Source organism: Procambarus clarkii, chromosome 5 (genome assembly GCF_040958095.1).
Source record: "Procambarus clarkii isolate CNS0578487 chromosome 5, FALCON_Pclarkii_2.0, whole genome shotgun sequence".
NCBI classification, from domain to species: Eukaryota; Metazoa; Arthropoda; class Malacostraca; order Decapoda; family Cambaridae; genus Procambarus; species Procambarus clarkii.
The window spans coordinates 30,801,763-30,828,032 of NC_091154.1; the positions used below are offsets into that span (position 1 = coordinate 30,801,763).

The window sequence follows — 26,270 nt, forward strand, 5'->3', positions numbered from 1 at the left end:
CCCCCTCAATAGGTTTATTAGAACATTCTCTTGATGTCTTCCCCACTTCCCTGGTCTCTCTTCACCTTCCCTGGCTATTTTATCTTAACTTCACAAATGAGGTGGTAGAAGTACTGTGGTAACAACAAAGAAAATAAACTTGGTTAATTATTCTAATATACAAACTGCCAGATAAACCTAAGGAATTCGTAGAGCAGATAAAAAGAATAAATATCGCCTCGAGAATCAGACAAACTCGATACCTGATATTAGCTTCCTAGGAGACTTCAACCTTACGGTGTCTAAGATGGAGAATAGCAAACGATAATAATGTACCAGGAAATCTGTCGGGAAATAGCCAACCACAGGTCAGAGAACTAGGTAGATTCTGTAACACATTTTCACTCGCTCAGCAGATATTTATTTATATTTTTATTTATATACAAGAAGGAACATTGGGTTTGAGAGTACATTGCATTGAGTTTTTTGCATTCTTGCAAAGCCACTAAAACGCATTGTTTCGGACAGGACCTTAATCTAACAGATAATTTTAAGGAGGTAGTTTGTAGCAAAAAATTAAGAATATTAACAGGTACATTGTAGCATAATTTGAGGATTATTAATGGGTACATTGTAGTCAAATTTGCGTTCAACATAACAACCATGATACAAATTGATAGCAGTGATTACAATGGTGAAGTTGTAAGGCTTAGGCACACACATTTGGGGGAATGGGTAAGCACAAGATACAGTGCGGATTTGAAGCACTAGGTAGGAAACTGAGGATGAAATTAGGTACTTTTTGGTTTTACCTTTGAATAAGGTACGGCTTTTTAATTCGTTAAGGAGCGAGTTCCATAGACTATGCAAATAGAGACCTAGTGTTTACACGTATTTAGTTTGACTCTGGGGGATATCAGGAATTTTTATTTCTGGTGTGGTGATTATGGGTTTTATTACATCTGTCGAGGAAGAATTTCAGATCAGGATTTGCATTTAGGAACAAGGTTTTGTACATGGAAATGGTAAAAGAGAATGTGTGCAGCGAGGTTGTTTCGCATGTACAGGGATTTAAACTGAACATTGTGTTATGTGTGTTGCTGTATGCAACACAGCACAGTAAGCTGTGTGTTGTCTGAAAACGGTTTATTTTTCTGATAGCAGATTTTTGCTGGGTGGTGATGGGCTTGAGGTAGTTTGCAGTGGTTGAACCCCCATGCACAGATGCTGTATGCAAGATAGGGATAGATTAGCGCATAATATAATGAGTGGAGAGCTGAGTTTGGAACATAATATAGTATCTGATTGAGGTAAACAAAGGCATTGCCAGACTGACATTTTTACTACACTGATTTTAGAAAGTTACCGACAGTTTTTGAGTATTAGGCCAAGGACCTTTACATTTTTATTGCCGATGTTAACATTGTCTATCTGAAGCTGGATTTCATTTGATTTGCTTCCAAATAATATGTAGCAGGTCTTTTCTATGTTTAGTGTGAGCCTGTTGGTTGACATCCATGAGTGGACTTTATTGTTTAATTTGTTATTTACAACATTATTTAGTGTGTGGGGATTGGGGTCTGAGTAGATGAAGGGTTTTATCGTCAGCAAATAATACTCTATAGGTTTAAGAATGTTCGAGACATAAGGCAGATCATTGGTTTATGTAAGAAATAAGAGGTCTAAGATGCTGCCCTGTGGCACTTCTACAGTTAGTGGTAGAGTGGGAGAGGGTATATCATTGATGGCTACATATTGGCGTCTGTCACAAAGATAGCATCAAATATAGTTCAGGGCAAGGCCTCGGATCCATATTGGTGAAGTTTAAGCATGAGGTAGTTATGGTTTACAGTATCAAAGGCCTTTCCCAGGTCAATGAAGACCCACAATATTTTTTTTTTTTTTTGTCAAGGGCTGTACTCTCCTAGTTGTACTCAACTAATTGTGCTTGTGGGAGTTGAGCTTTGGCTCTTTGGTCCCATCAATCAACTGGTGTACAAGAATCTGTACACCAGTTGAGAGGTGGGACCAAAGAGCCAAAGCTCATCCCCCGCAAGCACAACTAGGCGAGTACAGCCCTTGACAAAAAAAAAAATCCCAATTGGGGGGTCTTCATTGACCTGAGAAAGGCCTTTGATCCATGGTAGATTATATCAAGCAGACTAATAATTGGATTGTTGATGCTCTTTAGGAGAGGAAGCCAAACTGACAGGGACTCGATATGTTGAATTTTACGAGGTAGGAGTAGACCTGTTTAAATATTTTTTTCAAATATTTTTGATACAGGTAGATTAGATATCGGTATGTAATGGTTTGTCTGCCGTATCGCCCTATCATGAACTGGCATTACTAGTGCTTTCTTAAGGATATTGAGGAAGGTATGATACTCTAGAGATTTATTGAATAGCTGAACTATGGATGGTGCAAGGGCATGGGCAGCACTCTTGTATACCATAGATGGTATTTCACTAGTGTTCCCAGCTTTGGTTTTTAATGAATGAATGATTGGCATGTCGGGCTGACTGGTAAAAGGAGAAGTGTTAGGCTAGCTGCTGGTAAGATACTGTATGTAGTAACTTGTGTGGGTTTGTGGGATTTTTCTGGCAAGATAAGATGAGTGCCAATTAGGACCAAAAATATTCCAGATCTGATTTTCACAAACAACTAAAAAAATAATTAGGAAAATTTAACCTCAGATACCACATACTCAAATCACAAGTTAATTGAAGTGCAAACTAACATCAGTACTCATAATAGGTGTAAAAAAAAATTATCAAGGGAGAGGGTTTTTTCAATTTTAATAAAAAAAGGATAGATAAAGGGGGGGGGGAGATAAAATGTCCCTAATTGTTAACACAAACTCTGCCGTTTTGAAAGAAATTTAAAACATTCCCATGCACTTGGTCCTGGGTCCAGACTCATGGAATTCAATATTTATAAAGAAATGCAAAGTTCTTTAAGCTGTAAGAAGGCTGTAAGCAACAGCTTAGTACACCAAACTCTCAGAAGTCAAGTCTGGCTTTGGGCCGAGCATGGGGAGTAGAACAACTCGCAGAACCCCATCAAGCAAGTATCAACCAGGCTGTAGTGGATATATATATATATGGGCCACTCCAAGCCTGTTGAACCAAGCTTTCACAAGTCAAGCCTGACCTAGGGCAGGGCTTGGGTGAGTAAAAGAACTCTTTAGAACATAATTAGGTTCAATCCAGGTACAGCTGTAAGGTAGACATAAGAGTTGGTGTGGCAAATAGGTTAATTTAATATCCCTTTTGCAGTTCCCTTTATTCTTATGTTCCCTCCATAAGTTTTGCTCTCTTTCCTTTGTAATCTTCACCATTTGTTCCCATGAGCTTTTCCCACCCAATATTTGCATCTTGCTACCTGGTGGATTTTAATAATAATAATAAATTGTTAATAATTACAGTACTATACCTTCTAAAAATTCTGACTAGATGCTTAAAACATTATAGATAAACCTCCTTCTAAATTTGTATATTTTTTGTTGTCTTATGTTCATTGTTTTTCAGGTGGCATAATGTACTCCCAGTGTGCTGATGACGAGCTCAGAAGGTTCCACAGTGGCTCTTGCTGCAGAATGAGTGTCTCGGTGTGCCGTCCAAGGTTCCTGAAGCTAATCTTCTTGTTGGTAGTTCTACTGATGATGGCACAATTTTCCCTCAACATCCTTTTCTACCGCAATTATGATTCTCTCTTTTATGTTAATGGAACTTCTGCTGAGGAACTTCCATCATTTGAGTCTAGGGTGAGTTGTGAAGGAAATTATTATTTAATGTTTTTATTTTACACATTGGAATAATAATTGCATATAATAATTGAATTTTATGTGCAAGAATAGTCCCCGAAACAGGATTTGGGTGAACCTCCCTAACTTAGTTTGATGACTGGGTGGCAGATTATAAGACAGGAAAGGGTGTGCAGATCATATATTATTGGACTGTCAGAAAACCTTCAGCACAGTATTAAACAGGAGACTGGTGCATAAGACAGAGAAAAAAGGAATGTTCCAGTGGAAAGGAGAATACTTTACCTCTGACACGAGTAAAGCTAGACCTAAAGAGTGGTGGGATATTACCAGCAGGGACCCACAGGCATTGGTGCAAGGGCCAATCCTGTTTCTGTTCTACCTGGAGTTTACCTAGAGAGGGTTCCAAGAGTTCTTTTATTCCCTAATCCTGGCCTGAGGCCAGGTTTGACTTGGGATAACTTGGTCCAACAGGCTGTTGCTTATTTGGCTGCAGGCCCACATATCCACTACAACCGAGTTGGTCAGGCACTTCTTGCAGAAAAGTGTCCTGTTTTTTCTAGAAGACTGCTTCAGCAATATTCCTTAAGCATATTGGAAGAGTATTAAATGCCTTCCCAGCAAGGGGAGGGTATTCAGTGCTAAAGGGGATTGACTTCTCCCTCACAATTTGCATCATCCCTTTGTTGATGTAAAAAAATTATGTAAGGGATAAATGTAATGGAATCTACAGTAAGCTTATAGCATAACCTGGCCAAACTGAAAAATTGGTCTAATAAGGGGTTTAATAAGGGGGGTCTAAAGAGTTTGACTCAGTGCAAAGTACTGAAGGTGGATACAGGAAATAGGAGACCCGACACAAGGTACCAAATGTGAGAGGAAACACTCTAGAATGTGACAGCAAAATGCCTGGGGATTCAAATTATACCAGACCTGTATAATATTATCTACTGCATGTGCAAGATTGGATGGTCAACATAAGTACTGGACTTAAGGAATTTGAGCAGGGTGTAGTTAAAGATATGTATTGTACAGGTATACCAGATATGTATGAACAATTCTGGTTATGCTGCATAGACATTCTTTTATATTGAATAAACACACAATGAAGCTGAAGCAGAGACAAGGAGCATGCCACCATACTGGTCACAGAGCCAAGAGGTATGAATTGAGAGGAAAGACGAAAGATATTAAACCTGTCACCAGAAGACAAAAGTTGAGGGGGGAGACAGATTCCTTGTTCACAATTTTCAGGGATATAGAAGGCCCGAGAAAAACACTACAAAACAATTTTTAAATGGATTTGACAGGTGGAAAAAAGTCCCCAAATGAGCTATAATGACATTAGAAATATTTTTTTCATAGTAGTGAAGAAATGGAATGAACTAGACTGAATATATTGGATATGCTTACCTGCAGAGTTTATAAGAACATTTAATGTCTTTGCAGACCTTAGGAATCAAAGTAGAAAGCAAAAGCCTAATATAGTACAAATCCACAAGGGCCGTGATGAGGGTTCGAACTTATGTCCAGGGTGATCCCAGACACGCCTTGGTCGATTGTGCCACAACGTGGTAAAAAAAATCAGCTGGGAGTGCTACTGCTCTCACATGAATCAAACTGCTTCTCTAAGACACAAACCGGGGTTTTACACAATTCCCCCATGCACCTGGGTTCTGTCAACAAGCTGTTCTACCTCTTTGCCCTTGCTTCAATACACACAGAAATCACATGTGGGAGCAGTAGCACTCCTGGTTGCAATTCTTTTACCATGTAGTGGCGTAATTGACTAAAGCGTGTCTGGGATTGTCCTGGATGTACGTTCGAATCCTCATCACGGCCCTTGTGGATGGATTTGTTAATTTGATGTATTATGCTATTGTGATTACTGTACTAGGTACACACAGAAATTGTCCTAGTCTTCTACTCCATCTGATGCAACAATGAATATATTGGCTATACATGCAGGTACAATACAATGTGTATTAAAACTGCCGAGAAAACCCAGCACCACATTTTATCCTCCCAAGAGACTTAAACATGCCAAATTTTAGAAGGAAGATGACATGATGATATAATGATGATGATAATAATAATAATAATAATAATAATAATAATAATGTAATAATAATTACACAGCAGTCCCACGAGTGCTTTGTCCTGGGTTCATATCCTGGCCGGGAGGATTTACTGGGCATCAATTCTTAACTGTGGCCTCTGTTTAACCCAACAGTAAAATGGGTACCTGGTTGTTAAACGATTTGGCGGGGGTCGTATTCTGGGGAACATATTATTAAGGACTTGCCCGAAACGCAATGCGTGTTAGTGGCTGTACAAGAATATATAATATATAATTTATTTTATTTTTATTTTTATTTATTTTATTTTATTTCATTTATTTTATTTATTTTATTTTTTTTAGTTTATTTTTAATTTTTGTTTAATTTTTTTTTTAATTTTTCTACTAGAAAATTGCCTGAAATTAATTTTTCTATTTCTATTAGTTCTCGCTCTCTTTTTCTCTCTTATCCCTCTTTCCCCCCCACCCCTTTTAACAGAAAAGACTCCATTGGGTGTAAGAAAAGTTGAAATAAATTGTTTATTCATTAGCTGCTTACAATCCCCAGTAAAGTACAAGGTTGAAACGGAATCACTGCAACAAGTTAATTATGGGTCTAAATAGGAAAAGAGCATATTAGTGACTTAATGTAATTTACAGTGTGTACCTATCTATACTCTCCTATATATCTTGTTTCAAATATAACTTGTATAAATCAAAATTATAAGGAATGTGAAGGTGGAAAAATGAGGAGAGGATTTCTTTTTGATTTTCAACTAAAATATGCAATTTCTTGGAGATTTATTGGCCCATCTTGATCTATGGATTGGTATAGTCCATAGAATTATTTGGGCCATTTTTTAAGATTGCATACTGCTAAGATTTTTTTTTTTTAACACCATGTCACAAGACATGTGCAAGATGGGAAAAACAGTTTGTATAGCTGGATTAGTTCTGTCCTGGATTATAGTTGCCTATTGAGAAGGCAAATTCAGGATAAAGGGCACAAATGAGTAGCGTCCCACAGGCCTTGGTAAAAGATCATCTGGTTTCTTATGTCGGTGGCCTCCATCAATCCCACAAGCTCATTACAATAGAGCTATTATGCTGTACTTAGTCAATAAGTTATTGACCAGCGACCCATTCCAGATCCACAAAAGCTGTTTTTTTTTTTTTTTTTTCCACCCCTCCCCTCCCCAAGAGATATTTGCATACAATATGCATTCATAGTGTTTGCATACACTTTTGTATTACTAGTGGTTAGCATTCAGGTTTCTGGTCACCAGATCAAAGTATATATCCCACCAGTATTTACAAATTTTATATGCTTATGATTTTGGTAGTGGTTAAATCCATCTAAAGGCACAATCGGAGAACACTGTATAAACATCATTTATACATCAGAATTCCGCAATTGTTCAACGTCCTCCCAGCGACTGTAAGAAATATTGCAGAAACAACCGTGGACATCTTAAAAAGAAAACTAGACTGTTTTCTAAAAAACGTGCCGGGCCAACTGGGCTGTGGTGGGTATGTAGGCCTGCGGGCTGCTCCAAGCAACAGCCTGGTGGACCAAGCTCTCACAAGTCAAGCCTGGCCTCAGGCCGGGCTTGGGGAGTAGAACAACTCCCAGAACCCCATCAAGCAGGCATCAAGCTCACATGCAAAATATCTTAAAATATTGCTATCGTGTCTGTTATAATTAATAAAAAAATGTACATTTTGCAGTATTTGTTCACTTGTGGATTTGTTTAAAAAGCTTATGTTACTTGCAAAGTTAATTTGTCTTGTTTAAATTACAAAACAGTATTGTATTTTGCCTTTATTCTTGCATTCTTCAATCGTGACTCCAAATATTTCTAATTCCAATTATCATTGAGGATCTAGTGTACAGTAGTTGTGTTTTGTGTTAGAAGCAAGACTGAATGTTGGTAAGGCCTTGCGTGGCGAATGTTGCTGGAGGTCATGTTTACAAAAAATAGGATCAAGTTGTATACTAATAAATTGCATAGTAGTCAATGTGCGCAAGTTATAGATGTTGAAAGGAAATGTGTGGCAGCATTGTCTTGTCCCATTATATTCCAATGTCCCATTATGTTCCCAATGGGAAAATAAAATTTATGCAGTATGCATGTTCAAAATACTGTACTATACAAAGTGCATTATTAACACAGTACTGTACTGTACATATTTCAAAAAGTATATTTTTTCTAATGATTCATTGTTTACTAACATGCATATGTATTGGGTTTCAGGTAAGGTGGGTAAGTTCAAAGTTAACGTGGATTCATCCAGTCTCGGAGAAGCAAGGTACCGCAGACCAGTCGCATTATCCTGACGTAACCCCTATCGGTGGATTTGTGGGGGTTGGACTTAATGAAACAAACATTAATCTGGGTGTAGATAAAGATACAGAACAGATAAAAGGCAGTGGAGTAACTGCCCAAAACGGTATCATGCCCTCGAGTGAAGCGGTGCAAAAAAGTGTGCATAATTTACTTTTTCCCTCGCAGTTATTGTTACTTTCAAAAACTGAAAAGGGGGAACATGCCAAGCCTTCCCCAGCAAACAATAATGTGACTGTAAATGCAGGAAGCGAGACACGGGTATTGATGGCAGAGTCCATAATAAATAACAGTGATAAAAATAAAGATGCCTTGCAGTTGAAAATATCTAGTGTTGTTAATGGTACAAAGGCATTAACACTAAATAACACTGGTAGTGGTGCAGAAAATAAGGTGGTTCTTCTAAGTAAAGAAAAACCATTGTGTCCTCCTGTGCCTCCTAAACTTAGTAAGTGATGTACTGTATTTTCTATGCAACTGTTTTGTTTTTTAACCTATCCTGTAATTGGTGCTGGTTTAACCATTAAGCAAAATAAGTACATACTTAGGGTATAAAGGGAAGGGGGGCACCACAAAATTCCCATTCCTGAAAATAAAATTATACATGTACAGTATGTGTATAGGTGTGTATGCATGTGTATAGGTGTGTGTGCATGTGTATATATATAAATTACCTAAGTGTAGTTACAAGATGAGCTACACTTGTCAGGTCTTCCCAGTACAGGTACTGTTACATAATGCTTTGAAACCACAATACTTACGGTTTGGGCCTCCACCACCACCACCACCTCACTTAACGCGTTCCAACTGTCTACCACTGTTTGCAAAAGAAAACTTTCTAATATTTTTTGGCACCTTTTTCTTAGAATGAATCTGTGTTCTCTTGTTTTTGAAGTTGCTGGTTTTAGGAATTCCTGTCAATTTGGTAGTTCTGTTATTATTTTGTAAGTGGTGATCTTATCCCTTTTTTTTTTTTTTTTTTTTTTTTTTTTTTTTTTTTTTTTCTCTCCCCCCCTTTCCTTCCTTCCTTCAATTTTCTAGCTTTGGCATATTTAATGCCTCTCCTTGTAACTCTTGTATTTAAGTTCTGGAAGCTATTTTGTAGCTTACCTTTGCACCTTTTCAAGTTAATTGCTGTGCTTCTTGAGATACTGCCCGAAACGCTTTGCGTAATAGTGGCTTTAGGCATTGTATGTACTAGCTCTATCTATTAATCCAACAAACTTTGTAAAATCTCTATGTATGTACCTTACCTAAATAAACATTTATTTATTTATTATTTATATACGAGCATCGTACAACTGCTGCATATTCCAATTTTCGTCTCGAGGAAGTCATGAACTGTTTCATTAATATTTCGCCATCCATGTAGTTAAAAGCGAGTCTGAAGTTGGAAAGTGACACATACGCTCCTCTCTTAATGTTCTTTGTCTTCCTCTGGTGAATGTTTATTATCCAAAACCACCTTGAGGTTACCTTGAGGTGCTTCCGGGGCTTAGCGTCCCCATGGCCTGGTCGTCGACTAGGCCTCCTGGAAACATTATTGCCAACAGCATTTGGTGTTCCCAGGTGGTCACCCATCCAAGTACTAACCAAACCCAACTTTGCTTAACTTAGCTGATCAGACGAGAAGCAGTGTTCTCAATGTGGTATGGCCGTTGGCCATACCACGTTGCTACCCTGATCCATACCACGATCCACCCCTAGATCTCTTTCTTTATTAGTTCTTCAATTCCATTTCACCACACACAACTTGTCCATTTTCTGATTCTACATTCCATGACATGACATTTATTCACATTGAATTCCATTTGCCACATGTTGCTCCAAGGACTTGTCTTATTTGTTTATCCTGGTCAGGGCGAGACAGCTGGGTGCATCTCCTTACACCCGTTGCCTCTGTTCACCTAGCAGTAATTAGGAACTTGGCTGTTAGTAGACCGTTGTGGATCACTTTGAGGAATGGTTAAATACCGTTCCTGTTCAAGAAAACTTTGAGTTTCCCACAAGTAACTAGAAACATGACTCGTCTAGATTCATTTGAAGGGCATTAAAATTGTCTTCTATCTTCCCCAGTTTCTTAGCATCTGCAAATATGTTCATATAATTGTGTTCCTTCTGGTACATAAGTTATGTAGATGAACATTACTGGTGCAAGAACTGAACCCTGTGGTACTCCGCTAGTAACACTCCTCTAGTCGAATACATTGCCTCTGATTACCGCCTTCATCATTCTTTCAGTTGGAAAATATTTCATCCATGTTAGAAGTCTGTTACCCCTCCAGTTTGTTCCAATTTTTAAAACAACTGTGTGTGTGTGGAACTCTTGTCAAAAGCCTTTTTTAGGTCCAGATACAGTCGACCCAACCATCTCTTTCCTGTAGAATCTCTGGCTCTATCATAAAAACTAAGTAGATATGTTGCAAAAGATCTTCTTGTTTGAAAACCATACTGTCTGTCTATTATGTCATTACTCTCCAGGTGTTCAACCCATTTGGTTTTAACTATTTTTTCTAGTGTTTTGACACCCATGCTTGATAAGGATATGGGTCTATAATTTAGAGGGTCTTCTCTGCTGCCATTTTTGTAGATTGGAATTGTTTGCCTTTTTCCATATATCTGCCAAAGTTCTTGTTCTTGTGCACAAGGATGTCTGGAATATAGATTGGAGTGGAATGCTCAGCTCAGTTGAACATTCTTGCAGCAATCAAGGTGAAACTCCATCTGGTCCAACTGCTTTATTTCTTCCTAGCCTTTCGAGCAGTTTTTCCACTTCGTCTTGGGATACCTCTATGTATTCTATGGTGGTCTGGAATTGGTATTGGGTCTGGCTCTCTGAAATCTTCATTTTGTACAAACACACTTTGGAACTACAATAATTTAGTGTATCACACATTTCTTTTTAATTCTTGGTGAACCTGTTCCAATTCTCAATCTCTGGATTTTATCCTTTACCTGTACATACAGCTTGCTTTTAATTAATTTATAGAAAAGACCTGGCTGCATTACATTTTTCCACTACCTCTTTCTCAAAGTTCCCTTCTGCCTCTCTCCTCACTGCTGGGTATTTTCTTATATGCTTGTAGTGGTGGTATGTTAGAGAGCTAGGCCTCTTCCTTTATTGTACCCATTTTCTTGTCTTTTTCTCTCTGGCCCTCACAATTTCTGTTGAACCAATCCTGTTTTATGGTTCTGCAGCTGTTTTGGTAATTTTTTTTGTACCTTCTTTGTATATTTCACAGTATTTGGCATGCATCCGATTTACTTCCTTGCCTAGCAACATGTCTTTCCAATTAAATTAATGAATTTGGCAAGTTCCCCATAGTGTCCTCTCTTGAAATCAAATTTATTGGCCATTTCAATGTCCCTAATCTCCTCTAGATTATATTGCAAAGCATATTTAATTTCTAACAGGACATGATCACACGTTTCCATGAGAGGAAGGCACTGTATGTCGAATATCTCCTCCAATTTCTTGGTGATTATTAAATCCAGTATTGATGGAACATCCCCCTCCCTCATTCTTGAGGTCTGCATGACTTGTTGATACAGTAAATGAATGCCTCCAAAATAAGATTTACATTTCACTTACAAGGGGAAGTTAAATTCCCCTTGTACCACCAATTGTGATTTATCTTTTATCTGATTTTACTATAATCTCTCATGACCATTATGAGGCCCTCTCGTTTGTCATCTAGTTTCTTTGTCACCTAGTTCCACCCACTGGTGGGTTGTAGGCATTTACTATTATTAATTTATCATCCTGATTCCAAACTTGCAATGCCTTTCTCACCTTCTTGTGGGTTGTCAATTATTAACACTTTTACCTTCAGGTGTTCTTTCACCAGCACAGCATCCAGTATAAAGAAATTGTTCGCTAAAGATCTGCTCTGTAATGTATTTTTCATATTTTTTACTGTGCTCCATGTTTTTGCAGTGGGTGCAGTAAAGATTCAACGTACAGCACCAACCCTTGAAGAGCAGGAGCGCAGCCACCCAGAGCTGGAGCCTGGGGGTCGATTCAGACCACCAGAGTGTCGAGCTCGTCACCGGGTTGCCATCATCATCCCATACAGAGACAGAGTTCAACATCTGGCTGTATTTCTTCATCATATGCACCCCATTCTTCAGCGTCAACAGATTGACTATGCTATCTATTTAGTTGAACAGTCAGGTTAGTATAAAAGTATAATAAAGTACAGTACTGTTAAATATTGAAGTGTTTAAGGTGCGGCGTGTTGTAGATATTGTTAATATGGCTGTTGCTCGAGATGGGATATGATGGCAGGCTACCTATACAATATATACATAATACAACTAGAAAGTCAACAAGAGAATTTTAACTTTTCACTCTTAGCAAGATTTTGATTACCACTTAGCAGTAATCAAATTTAGTTTAGTTTATTTCTTTCATGCATCTCTGGGAGATGGGTTAATAACTAATTGTAATTAATTACTGCCAGTCATATAATTATCTTTATTTGTACATGCATATCAGAGTTTTTCTTATAGCTTCATTTTATGCATGCAGTAGGAGCAAGGTGAAATACAGTTTAGCAAAATGCCTTAAAGTTTATAGTGCCAAAATGCCATAGTGTTCAAGCAAATTAGGACAAAAAAAGTGTGGAGGAAAGAGGGGTGCCAGCAAGATGACTGGTGGGCGTGTTCAGTAAGAAACAACGGGGTGCAAGTGTGAAATCATGTAAGATATGGTAAGGGACAAGGATAAATGAAAGTAGGTTGTAAAGATGGATTATTTTTTTCTTTTTTAACTGTAAATTAAAATTTCCAGTTTATTCATAACCGGAACAAATCATTAAAATTCTGACCAAAGTGAACAAATGTGCAAATCAAACTACAAATTTTGACATGATACATTTAGTATTTTAACTTGCTATAAACAAAGTGCTAGTAGTAATGATGGCAATAATAGTATATATAACATTTTAATAACAATTTGGCTAAATGGAATAAATTAAAAAATTATAAACATTAAATAATCTAATTTTAAGCAGTAAATCGGTTTCAAAGTTTTTTCAAAAGTCATTTTAAACTCGTTATTCCATAAAGTTAAATTGCTAGATTTACAGCATATTAGATTCAGGGTCTATCCTCAATTAAAATCGCCTTGAACACTTACTGCTTGCGTAACGATCTGATTTCAAGAGGGTTTAAAATGGCTCATCCACAAGAAGTCTCTGGTTGCTCCAGAGTCAGCCCCTTTGTCTTTCAAAGATCCAGACTTGGAGCCATTGGGGTTGTCTCTGTTACCTATCGTACGTTAAGGCTCGTGATCCTACAGCAGCCAACTTTAATTACGTCTAGGGATACGACACAACTGCTGTTCTCAATAGCGAATCACCAGTATAACCCCTTAATAAGTAATGAGCACAATAATAAAATCTTCATTAGGACTGAAGAATAGATAAAACAATATTATATAAAATTATATTAAATAAATCTCAATAGCAAACAGATGATTATATGGTCACAATATATCACATTAAAAATATCACTGTATCTTCCAGACATTAAATTAAAATGATAATAGGTATGGCTATAACAGAACAAAATATATAACTTAACTCCAAGATGTTATCTCCCTGGTTCCCGTTCAGCTACTGAATAACAAAACGCGAGAGTCAAAACAGATTGCCTTGCCCCGCGAATAAATTGCCAAAGTTACAATATTTATTATTTCAACAATGGAGCAATACATTGTGACAAGAGTAATCTTAAACTAACTTAATGAATAATTAATACATATTGATATACACAAATAAAGTAAGTGTTTCTTTACATAGTAATTAAAATATGCATACAGAAGAGAATAATGGCATGCACCCCAGCAACGGACGATCCCACGACAATTTGCCAGATACAGTTCACTCAATTATTATTCACCTCTGTTACCCACTTATGATCACATATAAATCATTAGTTCCCGTGGGAAAACTGATCACACAAAGAAATAAAACAATCATTCCCACGATACGTTGGGCCTAACGCCAACACTGTAACATGAATGTGCATTTTCATAGAACATATAAGTATAACAATATACATGCTTGTAATTTATACACAATTATAAATGTACATATTAACACTTTCGCGCTCTCCGCAAAGGTCACTCAGCCAACCGAATGTGCGCGCTGCGTTTTTATCGCTTAAGCGTAAAAACAAAAATGTGTATACTCTTTTTACTCTTCTGACCTTAGTTCTCATGCTACGTATTTCATTTTGGTACCAACGTGTTCGCAATAAAATTCTCTAGAAGAACATCAGTAAAATAAGTCACGAAACATATAGGGATACCAGCACCAAATAAATAACTACGTAGATGACTCGCCGTGAGCGCCCATCAGCAACAAAATGTTTTTACTCTTGGGATTGTAATCACCTCCACACTTGTTCTACAGCGTTAATTTTGGTATCAATAGACTCGCAATGAAATTCCCAACACGGTGATATGAATATAAGCGTAGAATAATGATGCAGCCCGCCCGCAAGAGTGTGGGAAGTGGTGAAATTGTTTTCCGGTATCGGTGACGGGACGACGCACGGCGCTTTGAAAGTTTATACTTATTTCACTCTCATGACATTAATTTTTTATGTACGTCATTCATTTTTATGTCAATGTGTTCGCAATAGAATGTTCTATGTGCCCATAGGTAAAAAATATCAACAAAGCGTAAGTTAGAATAACGACAAATATAAAACAACGCTGGAACATATCAGTGAGCGTCAAACACACACGAAATATTTTTACTTTTGTTATGTTTGTCAAGTTTATACTTGTTGCACACAGTTATTTTTGGTTGTATATTGATCGGAATAAAATTCCCTAAACAGACATATGCATATAATACATGATATAGGGGAAGAATTACCAGTATAAACGGCTAAAGTCACCCACCTGCAACCCGTTTGGGACAAAATACCATTTGATCGAAGTTATCCACACCTTTCATGAACTTATTGTACCATGAAGCCTAGTGGTGAGAAAGAGAGCCTCATGGCGCGCAGTTTGAAACAAACCCAAAGTAAATCGGATAAAAATTGAATTTTATACAAATATTTTAAAAGTTGACATAACTTTATGTCCACTATGCGTTAGCGTTAGACGAAACCGAACGCGCCGGCGCGTCCAGATAGCGCGAAAGTGTTAATATATTTACTTACGTATCTTATAAGGGTACGTAACACTTCCACCTCCAAGAAAAAAAATGCAATGGATTGAAGATCAATGGCATTTTTTCAGAAGTAAAAATGTTAAGTAAAAAGAAACATTTCATTTATGGTACATCAAAACTTCTTGACAAAGCATCAGCAATAACATTTTGCCTGCCTGGAATATGTTTGATTTCTACATTAAATTCCTGCAAAAACAATGACCAGCGCAGAATTCGTTGGTTCTTGACTTTCATCATATTTATAAAGATAAGGGGGTTGTGGTCTGTAAATACTAACACTTTATTTCCTGATAAGTAAATCTCAAACTTCTTGATTGACAATATAAGACCCAACGCCTCCTTTTCTACCACGGAATAATTTCTCTGAGCTGCATTAAATTTTCTAGAATAATAATACACAGGATGCTCAATCTGGTCTAAACCAACTTGAATAAGCACAGCACCTATTCCAACATCTGACGCATCAATGTGTAATATAAATGGTTTATCAAATTGGGGACTAGCAAGAATAGGTGAGGTGGACAATATGCCCTTTAGGTTCTGAAAAGCATTCTGACAATCTTGTGTCCACTGAAACTTTACTTGCTTGCGTAACAAGTTTGTCAAAGGAGCAGCTACTGTTGAAAAATTTCTACAATAACGCCTATAGTATGCACACATACCAATAAACCGTTGGACTCCTTTCTTATTGGTTAACACTGGGTAGTCCACAATGGCTTGAATCTTATCTTGTAAGGGGATAATCTTACCTTGTCCTACCTCGTGTCCAAGATAAGTTATCGTACCTTTTGCCCAACTACACTTATTCATGTTTATGGTTAACTTTGCGTTTTTCAACACTGTAAACAAGTTCTTAAGGCCTAAGAGATGATCGGCCCAATTCTTACTGTACAAAACAATGTCATCAAGGTAGGCCCTACAATCTGGCACATCCTTGAGTAAGAAATTCATGAATCTTTGAAAAGTAGCAGGTGCATTTCTCAAACCGAATGGCATGACATTAAATTCATACGCACCATCAGGTGTAACAAAAGCAGTAACCTCTCTAGCATACTCTGTTAATGGAATTTGATAATACCCTTTTGACAAATCAAGCTTACTTACATATTCGGCATGACCTAGGGACTCTATACATTCTTCCAACAAGGGTAAAGGAAAAACGTCCACTGTAGTGTTCTTGTTCAGTTTCCTGTAATCCACGCACAATCTCCAGGTTCCATCTGGTTTTGGCACTAACAAACACGGAGAGCTCCAAGTACTTTGACTTGGCCGAATGAAATCATGCTGGAGCAGATATTCCACTTCTGCTTGCATAATTTTCCTCTTTTCGGGATTCACTCGGTACGGATGTTGTCGAATGGGGGTGCTGTCCAGGAGCTGAATGTCGTGTGTGATGAGGTGGGTCTGGGTAGGAACCTCCCCAAACAGAGATGTATGGTTGTCCAGCAGAACCTGGAACTCATCACGTTGTTCCTCCTGTAAATGACATAGCATCTCCCTGCCATTGGAACTGGAACTGAGAAGTGGGATATTAACATCATGTCTCTCACTACAATTATCCTCAGGTGGTAACTCTTCCCGACTAAAACAAGCTACTACACCAGGTCCAACATAAGCTTTTAATCTGTTAATGTGTACAGTCATTTGGGGTTCTGAAAGATTAGGGTTAAGTAGTTCATAAGTTAGGTCTCCCACCTTGTCTACCACTTGGTAGGGTCCTGCAAACTTATGGGACATGGAAGTCCCCATACGAGGTTTCAACACCAACACCAAATCTCCGACATCAAACGACCTTAGCTTAGCTTTGAACTTCTTGTCATATCGTACTTTCATGGCTTGTTGAGTCCTTCCCAGATGTTCTTTCGCCAACTCACGAGCCCGACACAACTTAGCCTTGACCTCACTCAAGTACAATCCACTCTGATGAACAGAGACATCTCCCAACAACTTTTCTTGTAGCATTTTAAGAGGACCTCTTACTTGGTGACCAAACACTAGTTCAAAGGGTGAACAGCCCAATGACTCTTGTAGCCCTTCTCTAGCAGCAAACAACACAAAGGGGAGATTCTCATCCCAATTACGTGGATGAGTTTCTCCGGTTGTCTTCAGCATTTGTTTCAAAGTCTGGTGGAAACGTTCAAGTCCACCTTGGCTTTGGGGATGATATGGACTGGATAATTTGTGCCGAATCCCTCGGGATTCGCAAAAAGTTCTGAAAACTTTAGAAACAAAATTTCCCCCATTATCACTCTGAATAACTCTAGGCATTCCAAACAACGAAAAGAATCTTTCAAGACACTTGATGAGATTATGAGCCTTGGTATTCCGTAGAGCATAAGCTTCAGGAAATCTAGTAGTCATACACATGAGAGTGAACAAAAACATGTTACCCGATTTAGTCTTAGGTAAAGGACCCACACAATCAATTACAACATGAGTAAATGGTTCATCAGGAACTACAATAGGTTGCAATGGTGCTCTAGGTACAGATTGATTTGGTTTACCAACAATTTGACAGGGTATACAGTTATGACAATATCTGACCACGTCTTTCTTTAACTTTGGCCAGAAAAAATATTTACTTATCTTATGGTACATATTCGTGATACCTTGATGACCTCCCATGGGGTCATCATGTGCAGCCTGCAGGACCTGCCTACGATAATCATTGGGGACAACGAGTTGGGTTCTAATCTCACAATCCTCTGAAGAGGGAGTTCCCTTGGGTCTCCACCTTCTCATCAGAAGTCGATCCTTGAAGAAGAAACCAGTCCCTTCCTCCAATGCATCAATATTATCAGGAGCCTCAGAAATACACTTACTTAAACTAGGATCAGTAGTCTGTACAACACTTAAGGGCAATGACTCAGACTCGGCAGCGAGCGGGCAAGAACCTAGTAGCTTGATCTCTTTTCCCGATTGATCAGAATAAAATGGAGTCATAGCTACTTCGGCCTCACTCTCGACAACTGGCGCACTGGAGACAAGCGGGCAAGGTACAGATAGTTCAGCCTCCTCACCTTCACTTTCCTTGTGATTTAGGTTCGGCGGGGCTTCTACTACGGCCTCACTCTCATCATCCAGTCGAGTCATAAAAGAATCCTCAAGATCCACCTCCCACTCCTTTACTGAAGGGGTCCTGGTCTTGGGAACAGCAACCTCAGTGAAGACAGGATTACTCTCACCTGTTTTTCCCATTGATCTAGTAACAACACAAGCAGGGTAAATAATATCATCATCTGCTACTGGTTGAGCTAATACATTATGGGGTTTAGTTAACATGATGGGACACTTGGGCCCTACAACCATTTGGTTGCCAAAATCATTACCTAGAATAATGTCTACCCCAGGAATGGGCAGTTGTTTACTTACACCAACATTACACCATCCTGAAGTATATTTAGAATCAAGGTTAACTTGCAATAAGGACACTGGTTGCACACTACCGGCAATACCTTGGAGAAGCACAACTTCACCCAGATCTCGGGTGTCAACATCATCAAGTACCTTCTGGGTAATAAGAGACTGTGAAGCTCCAGTATCACGGAGTAATTGAACAGTCTTATGTCTACCATTAGTACATAATAAGGTACCTGTGGAAATATAGGGTTTGAATTCAGCCATCCAATTGGGACTGACTGTAATACATGAAGAATTAATAGGTTGCACTCCTTTACTCATAATAAGACCAGTTGGTCGTAGTTCAGGATGCAAACTAAAACATGAAGAAATCACATGCCCCCTTCTCTTACAATGGGTACAATGTTTGACAGTGGACACACTGGTAGAACCAACTGCCGGTTTAGAATTAGCATTACTAGGCTTAGATGATCCTGGCAATGGAGTAACCATCTTAGGGTTAGTAAGAGAAGAGTTCACGGGAGTAACTGTCGCACCAGGAGGAGACTTATACTGATAAGGAGTTCGGTGAGCATTGAAATTTACTCTACGACTAGACTTAGGTGAAGTGGCCGTAAACGGGGCCTTAGTCAGCAACTCATGCTCATCCGCGAGCTTTGACAGCTCATCAATATCTGTTACATTCTTTTGTTCTGCCATAAAAGTAGACAACTAGTCTGGGAGACATGACAATACTTCTTCCATTATAAGAAGATTCTTTAGAGCATCAAAATCAGTGATTGCAAGTGACTTTAACCATCTGTTGCAAAAATTCGTCTTCTGACGAGTAAAATCTGCTATTGTCTGATCCCTGATTCTCCTTAGGTTCCTGAACTTTTGCCTGTGTGCCTCTGGATTTAACTGGTACGCATTGAGGATGCTTTTCTTTACAAAGTCATAATCAAAACTATGAGCGTCAGGTAGGGTTGTGAAAACCTCCTGACTACGCCCCTTAAATTGAGACTGCATAATGGCTACCCACTGATCCCTTGGCCAGTTCATACTGATGGCAATTTTATAAAAATGTGCAAAGAAAACCTCAGGATCCTCCTCATTGAACTTGGGCAACTCTATATACTTATTCATCCTGATGGGATTATTATCACTATTTGTTGAAACATTACTAGTATTTCCATGCCCAGCTGCCATACGCTGTGCTTCAAGCCTGAAGTTAGTGTTAGCCATTTGTTGTTGAATCTCTAATTGTTGCTTCTTTGTGGCTTCTATTTGCAACTGTGCCGCAATTTCTAAACGCCTAGTCTCCAGCTCCCTTTGCTGAGCTTCAGCTTCTAATATTTGCTGTTGCTGTTGAGCTTCAATCTCTCTTTGACGAGCTTCAGCCTCTAATATTTTCTGTTGCTGTTGAGCTTCAATCTCTCTTTGACGAGCTTCAGCCTCTAATATTTTCTGTTCCCTTTGAGCTTCAAGCTTAGCATTGGCTATTTGCGCTTCTAACTCAAGACGCTTTAACGTCATCTGATCACTCGACTCCTCTCTTAACTCTTCTAGAATTTCTTCCTCTAACTTCCCATTCTCAACAAAATGCGTCACAATGACTTTCAATATTTGGGCTTTAACCATTCTATTGCTGGCGGTCAAATCCAACTGATTTGCCATTTGTATTAACTCAGTCTTTTTAAGGTTCTGAATCCCTTCAAAGTCTGGTTGAGCCACCAACGCTGCAACTTTCTCCTCCATCGTTACTAACACTTGGCACTTGATTCACAAAAATAATTAAACACAATGGCACTGCACTACACTTCACTGTAAAATTGTCACCACACTGAAAATTCGCTTGGCCTCACTGCACAAACAAAATATATAGGATGACTTACCTCAAAATCGTGAAACGTTGTTACTTGACACACAGGACGGCTTGCTTGGCACATGGAATAGTTCTTAAGAAACACACAGAGACACTTGACACACTGGTACCTAGGAAGGCAAGGTTAGATTAGCATAGTTAAGTTAAAGTGAGAACAATATTTCCCGGCACAGGCCCCCATAACTCTTTGTTACCTATCGTACGTTAAGGCTCGTGATCCTACAGCAGCCAACTTTAATTACGTCTAGGGATACGACACAACTGCTGTTCTCAATAGCGAATCACCAGTATAACCCCTTAATAAGTAATGAGCACAATAATAAAATCTTCATTAGGACTGAAGAATAGATAAAACAATATTATATAAAATTATATTAAATAAATCTCAATAGCAAACAGATGATTATATGGTCACAATATATCACATTAAAAATATCACTGTATCTTCCAGACATTAAATTAAAATAATAGGTATGGCTATGACAGAACAAAATATATAACTTAACTCCAAGATGTTATCTCCCTGGTTCCCGTTCAGCTACTGAATAACAAAACGCGAGAGTCAAAACGGATTGCCTTGCCCCGCGAATAAATTGCCAAAGTTACAATATTTATTATTTCAACAATGGAGCAATACATTGTGACAAGAGTAATCTTAAACTAACTTAATGAATAATTAATACATATTGATATACACAAATAAAGTAAGTGTTTCTTTACATAGTAATTAAAATATGCATACAGAAGAGAATAATGGCATGCACCCCAGCAACGGACGATCCCACGACAATTTGCCAGATACAGTTCACTCAATTATTATTCACCTCTGTTACCCACTTATGATCACATATAAATCATTAGTTCCCGTGGGAAAACTGATCACACAAAGAAATAAAACAATCATTCCCACGATACGTTGGGCCTAACGCCAACACTGTAACATGAATGTGCATTTTCATAGAACATATAAGTATAACAATATACATGCTTGTAATTTATACACAATTATAAATGTACATATTAATATATTTACTTACGTATCTTATAAGGGTACGTAACAGTCTCCTTGCTTAACTTTGCTCTGGCATGTTCATGGGGAGGAAGGGGAAGGGAGGGTGTTGGCAGTTGTTGAGCATGAAGTGAAGGTTGAGCATGAATAGATATCTCTTATCATTTTTTCCTGGAAGAAAGTACATGGTTTTAAGTTTCTGTGGTTTTTCACACACCTTGCCCAAAATGCTGTGTGTATTAGTGGCTTTAGACAAAGTATGTACAGTGCTAGTTGAATGCATGTACTTTTACCTGAATAAACATTATCTTGTATGGTGAGGCGGGGTGGAAGTCACTTGAGAAGTACAGTAACACATTTTGTTACGTAATGTACATTTTAACCTTTCATGAGGTGGAGTGTGCATCTGGTCTGGTGGCGGTGAAAGACTGTTGCTGTGGATTACTACTAGTGTGGCATTTTATTTTCTGTGATGCTATATATGAATGGAAGTGTGATATTTTTAAAGTACTGTATTTACCTTTTTATTTTCTACTACAACCTCCTTAAATTTTAATGTTCATACCACACCATCTCTTGATGATACTATATACAAGAGCCATTACCATAACTCCCATCATGCAGATCTTTTATCTTATATTTTCTGACTAGGGCTTTAATTACATCAGCAACTTTCCTTCCCTGATTGACCCTACTCTCAACCTGCACATATTTCTTGTATAACTACGCAAATCGTGAAACATCTTCACTATACAGTACACTAATTTCACCTGGGTGAAAACTTTACTACTCTTGCTTAATACTGTAGGTGGAAAGGAAGTTTTGTCATGTTTTATAATTACTATAATTTACTTCCAGGTAGTGGGAAATTTAACAGAGCAATGTTAATGAATGTGGGAGCCTTGGAGGCACTTAAGCAGTATCAGTATGACTGCTTCATTTTTCATGATGTTGATCTGCTTCCGGAGGATGATCGTAATCTCTACACGTGCCCTGAGCAACCTCGTCACATGTCCATTGCCATTGATACGATGAGCTACAGGTATGCTGCTTTTAAGACATGTTGGATGCCATTAAAATTCGGTACTCATTCAAACATATCCTAACAAAATGTCTGAATGTTCATACTAGCTTGCGTGAATGTGTCCACATACTCACTACACAAATAAAAAGGTATTGTATTTAAGGCATTGCATTTATTTGCTACCTATGGTAAAAACCCCCTGTTGCATAATTGGTATTCATACAGTCGGGCAGGATAGGTTTCGGCCACTGGCATCACAGGTGTAACAACTGTATTAAGAGTAACATAGTGGCTTCAAGTTCTCGGAAGTTCTATGGCAGACAATAAATGTTACTGTTAATTCGACATTCCAAGAAGTTCTACAATAAACACATTCCAACAATCCTTTGTGCACTAATTACAATTGATACATGTTCCCAAGGTTTCCAAGAAGCACTTAGGACAGCCAAAAGTAACCAGCAAATTTTCCAGCAGGATGATAAACTTGTCAGAAGTATTCAGTCAAATAAGGACATGGTCAGGTGAAGCATGGAAAATAGGCTGTCATGAATGTACAATCAGTATTTAACTCAAATAGTAATTCACTGAAAAGTTTCTCTGGATATACAGTACGCAGATTTTCTCCAACACGATCAACAATCTGCAACAATGTAACCCTCGAGTCTAGTTCTCTCACAAGATGCTACAGCCTCACTATAGAACAGACAACAATTCTGCCTGTACTTGATCTGTCCAATCCCACCCCACATTAGAGCTCTACATGCTCTACCCCTGGCTTCACTCAAGCTATCTACGCTCGGATCCAGGCTTCACACAAGCATCCTCGTCTCGGCTATCACGCCACAACATTTAATTTCCGACATCCAACTGCTGTAACATAGTGTTACACAGGAATCTTTTTAACACATCCTGGTTGATTACCTGGTTGATACCTGGTTGATGGGGTTCTGGGAGTTCTTCTACTCCCCAAGCCCGGCCCGAGGCCAGGCTTGACTTGTGAGAGTTTGGTCCACTAGGCTGTTGCTTGGAGCGGCCCGCAGGCCCACATACCCACCACAGCCCGGTTGGTCCGGCACTCCTTGGAGGAATAAATCTAGTTTCCTCTTGAAAATGTCCACGGTTGTTCCGGCAATATTTCTTATGCTTGCTGGGAGGACGTTGAACAACCGCGGACCTCTGATGTTTATACAGTGTTCTCTGATTGTGCCTATGGCACCTCTGCTCTTAACTGGTTCTATTCTACATTTTCTTCCATATTGTTCACTCCAGTACGTTGTTATTTTTCTGTGTAGATTTGGTACTTGGCCCTCCAGTATCTTCCAGGTGTATATTATTTGATATCTCTCTCGTCTTCTTTCTAGTGAGTACATTTGGAGGGCTTTGAGACGATCCTAATAATTTAAGTGCTTTATTGCGTCTATGCGTGCCGTATATGTTCTCTGTATTCCCTCTATTTCAGCAATCTCTCCTGCTCTGAAGGGGGAAGTGAGTACTGAGCAGTACTCAAGACGGGACAACACAAGTGCCTTGAAGAGTACAACCATTGTGATGGGATCCCTGGATTTGAAAGTTCTCGTAATCCATCCTATCATTTTTCTGGCTGTCGCAATATTTGCTTGGTTATGCTCCTTAAATGTTAGGTCGTCAGACATTATTATTCCCAAATCCTTTACATGCTGTTTTCCTACTATGGGTACATTTGATTGTGTTTTGTACTCTGTATTATGTTTAAGGTCCTCATTTTTACTGTACCTGAGTACCTGGAATTTATCACTGTTAAACATCATGTTATTTTCTGATGCCCAGTCGAAAACTTTATTAATATCAGCTTGAAGTTTTTCAATGTCTTCAGCCGAGGTAATTTTCATACTGATTTTTGTGTCATCTGCAAAGGATGATACGAAGCTGTGACTTGTATTTTTGTCTATATCTGATATGAGAATAAGGAAAAGCAGCGGTGCAAGGACTGTACCCTGAGGTACAGAGCTTTTAACTGCACTTGGACTAGATTTTATATGGTTGACCGTTACTCGCTGGGTCCTGTTTGACAGAAAACTGAGTATCCAGCGTCCTACTTTACCGGTTATTCCCATTGACTTCATTTTGTGTGCTATCACGCCATGGTCACATTTATCGAAAGCCTTTGCGAAGTCCGTGTATATCACATCAGCATTCTGATTTTCTTCTAATGCCTCAGTGACTTTGTCGTAGTGCTCAAGTAGCTGTGAGAGGCACGATCTTCCCGCTTGAAATCCATGTTGGCCTGGGTTGTGAAGGTCATTGGTCTCCATGAAATTGGTGACCTGACTCCTAATCACTCTCTCAAATACTTTTATGTTTATCCAAGTTTGTATGGTGCTAAGGAGCTACTTTATTAACTCCAGCACAGAATGGCAGTCTGAGGAACACCCAGAAAGACAAAAGTCCTGCAGTATTCACTTTATTTCGTAACGAAAGCCTCATTTTGCTGTGACAACTGCTCATTCTCCTGCCTAGCCAAACTAGCCACTCAATACCAGAGGGCAATACTAATGTCTTTCCAATTTTCCTAGTTCCAGGGTAGAAATGACCCGTTCAACTTAAATGAACCCGTTCTCTTACAATTTGAGCCGCGTTTTGCTGCTTTTTGCTCGTATGTGCACTCATGCTAAAAATGGAGATAATTTGAAATGAAATACTCACAAAAGTGACGTTCTGTCCCATTTTCTGTTTTGAGTCCTGGCTTACTTTGTTAGGTTAGGAGAGGACACTTTCAATTGATGATTTTCATGAAGTTTTGAAACCTTACGAGAACTTCCTGCCTTCCTAAATACCAGAGGACCCTTAACTTGCCTTTTCAGAAAAAAAACAATCATTGTCAATTACAGTATTTTCAATTTACCAATTAGTAGTACAGTATCTTTGTACACGATCATAATCCGTTCCCGGAGACACCTCGTCATCCAAAAATTTGTCAACCAAAACATATTTTCCCATAAGAAATAATGCAAATGGAATTAATCCATTTCACCCCCCCAAAAAATATTAACTTAAAAATACATATTATACAGAATACTACTCATATTATTCATACAAAAAACAATTGGGTATAAATATAAACTATAAATTAAATAAGTGAACATTTAGCTGCACTTTACCTCTACTGGGAACTCTTGGTGGCATATGGGAGACGGTAAGGAGGGAGGAGTGGTATTGGTGTATGGGGAGGGTGAGGAGGAGGGGTGGGGGGAGGAAATTTTTTAAAATTTTGCCCTGAGGGGCGAGTTTATTGGGCAGCGCCGTTCATCTTGTGAGTGGACATACCACCATAGCAGCATGTACAACACCCCAAAAGGAAGAAAACCCGCTGGGTTGTTCATCCTGTCAATTGTATCCAGACACAGCTGGGACTTGCTTCACTGTCTCAAGTGAATAGCTTATATGTTGTGTTGTGAGGGGTAACAGTGACTGGGGGACTGGCAGACCGAGGAGGAAATTGCCTTCTACTACTTTGCTTAGAATGACAGGAAAGAAAACGTATATACTATACATGTTTAAACTTTATACAAGTTGGCCTGAAAATAATTGTGCTTGAGAAAGTATATTGCTTGCATTCTGGGGGAGGGTTAGTAAATCAACCTGGAGATGGGTGGGGGGGGGGGCTCAATATAAGCTTAACATGTACATCATCA

The 26,270-nt window shown here is 38.6% G+C and overlaps 1 protein-coding gene and 1 non-coding gene across 10 annotated transcripts in view; one reads left to right on the forward strand and one right to left on the reverse strand.

Annotated features, from left to right (window-relative positions):
* The window catches only part of LOC123762100 (beta-1,4-N-acetylgalactosaminyltransferase bre-4), a 174,947-nt gene that overhangs the window by 143,800 nt on the left and 4,877 nt on the right, over positions 1-26,270 (forward strand). For all 9 annotated transcript variants that reach the window (XM_045748419.2, XM_069300486.1, XM_069300471.1 and 6 more), the window contains 4 exons: positions 3,510-3,745; positions 8,060-8,597; positions 12,087-12,323; positions 22,434-22,617. In XM_045748419.2, the coding sequence (XP_045604375.1) occupies positions 3,510-3,745; positions 8,060-8,597; positions 12,087-12,323; positions 22,434-22,617 (1,195 nt within the window). The remainder of the gene's footprint in view (positions 1-3,509; positions 3,746-8,059; positions 8,598-12,086; positions 12,324-22,433; positions 22,618-26,270) is intronic.
* On the reverse strand, positions 9,694-9,812 carry LOC123767083 (5S ribosomal RNA). Its single transcript, XR_006773912.1, has one exon. It is a non-coding gene; the product is annotated as a 5S ribosomal RNA (ribosomal RNA).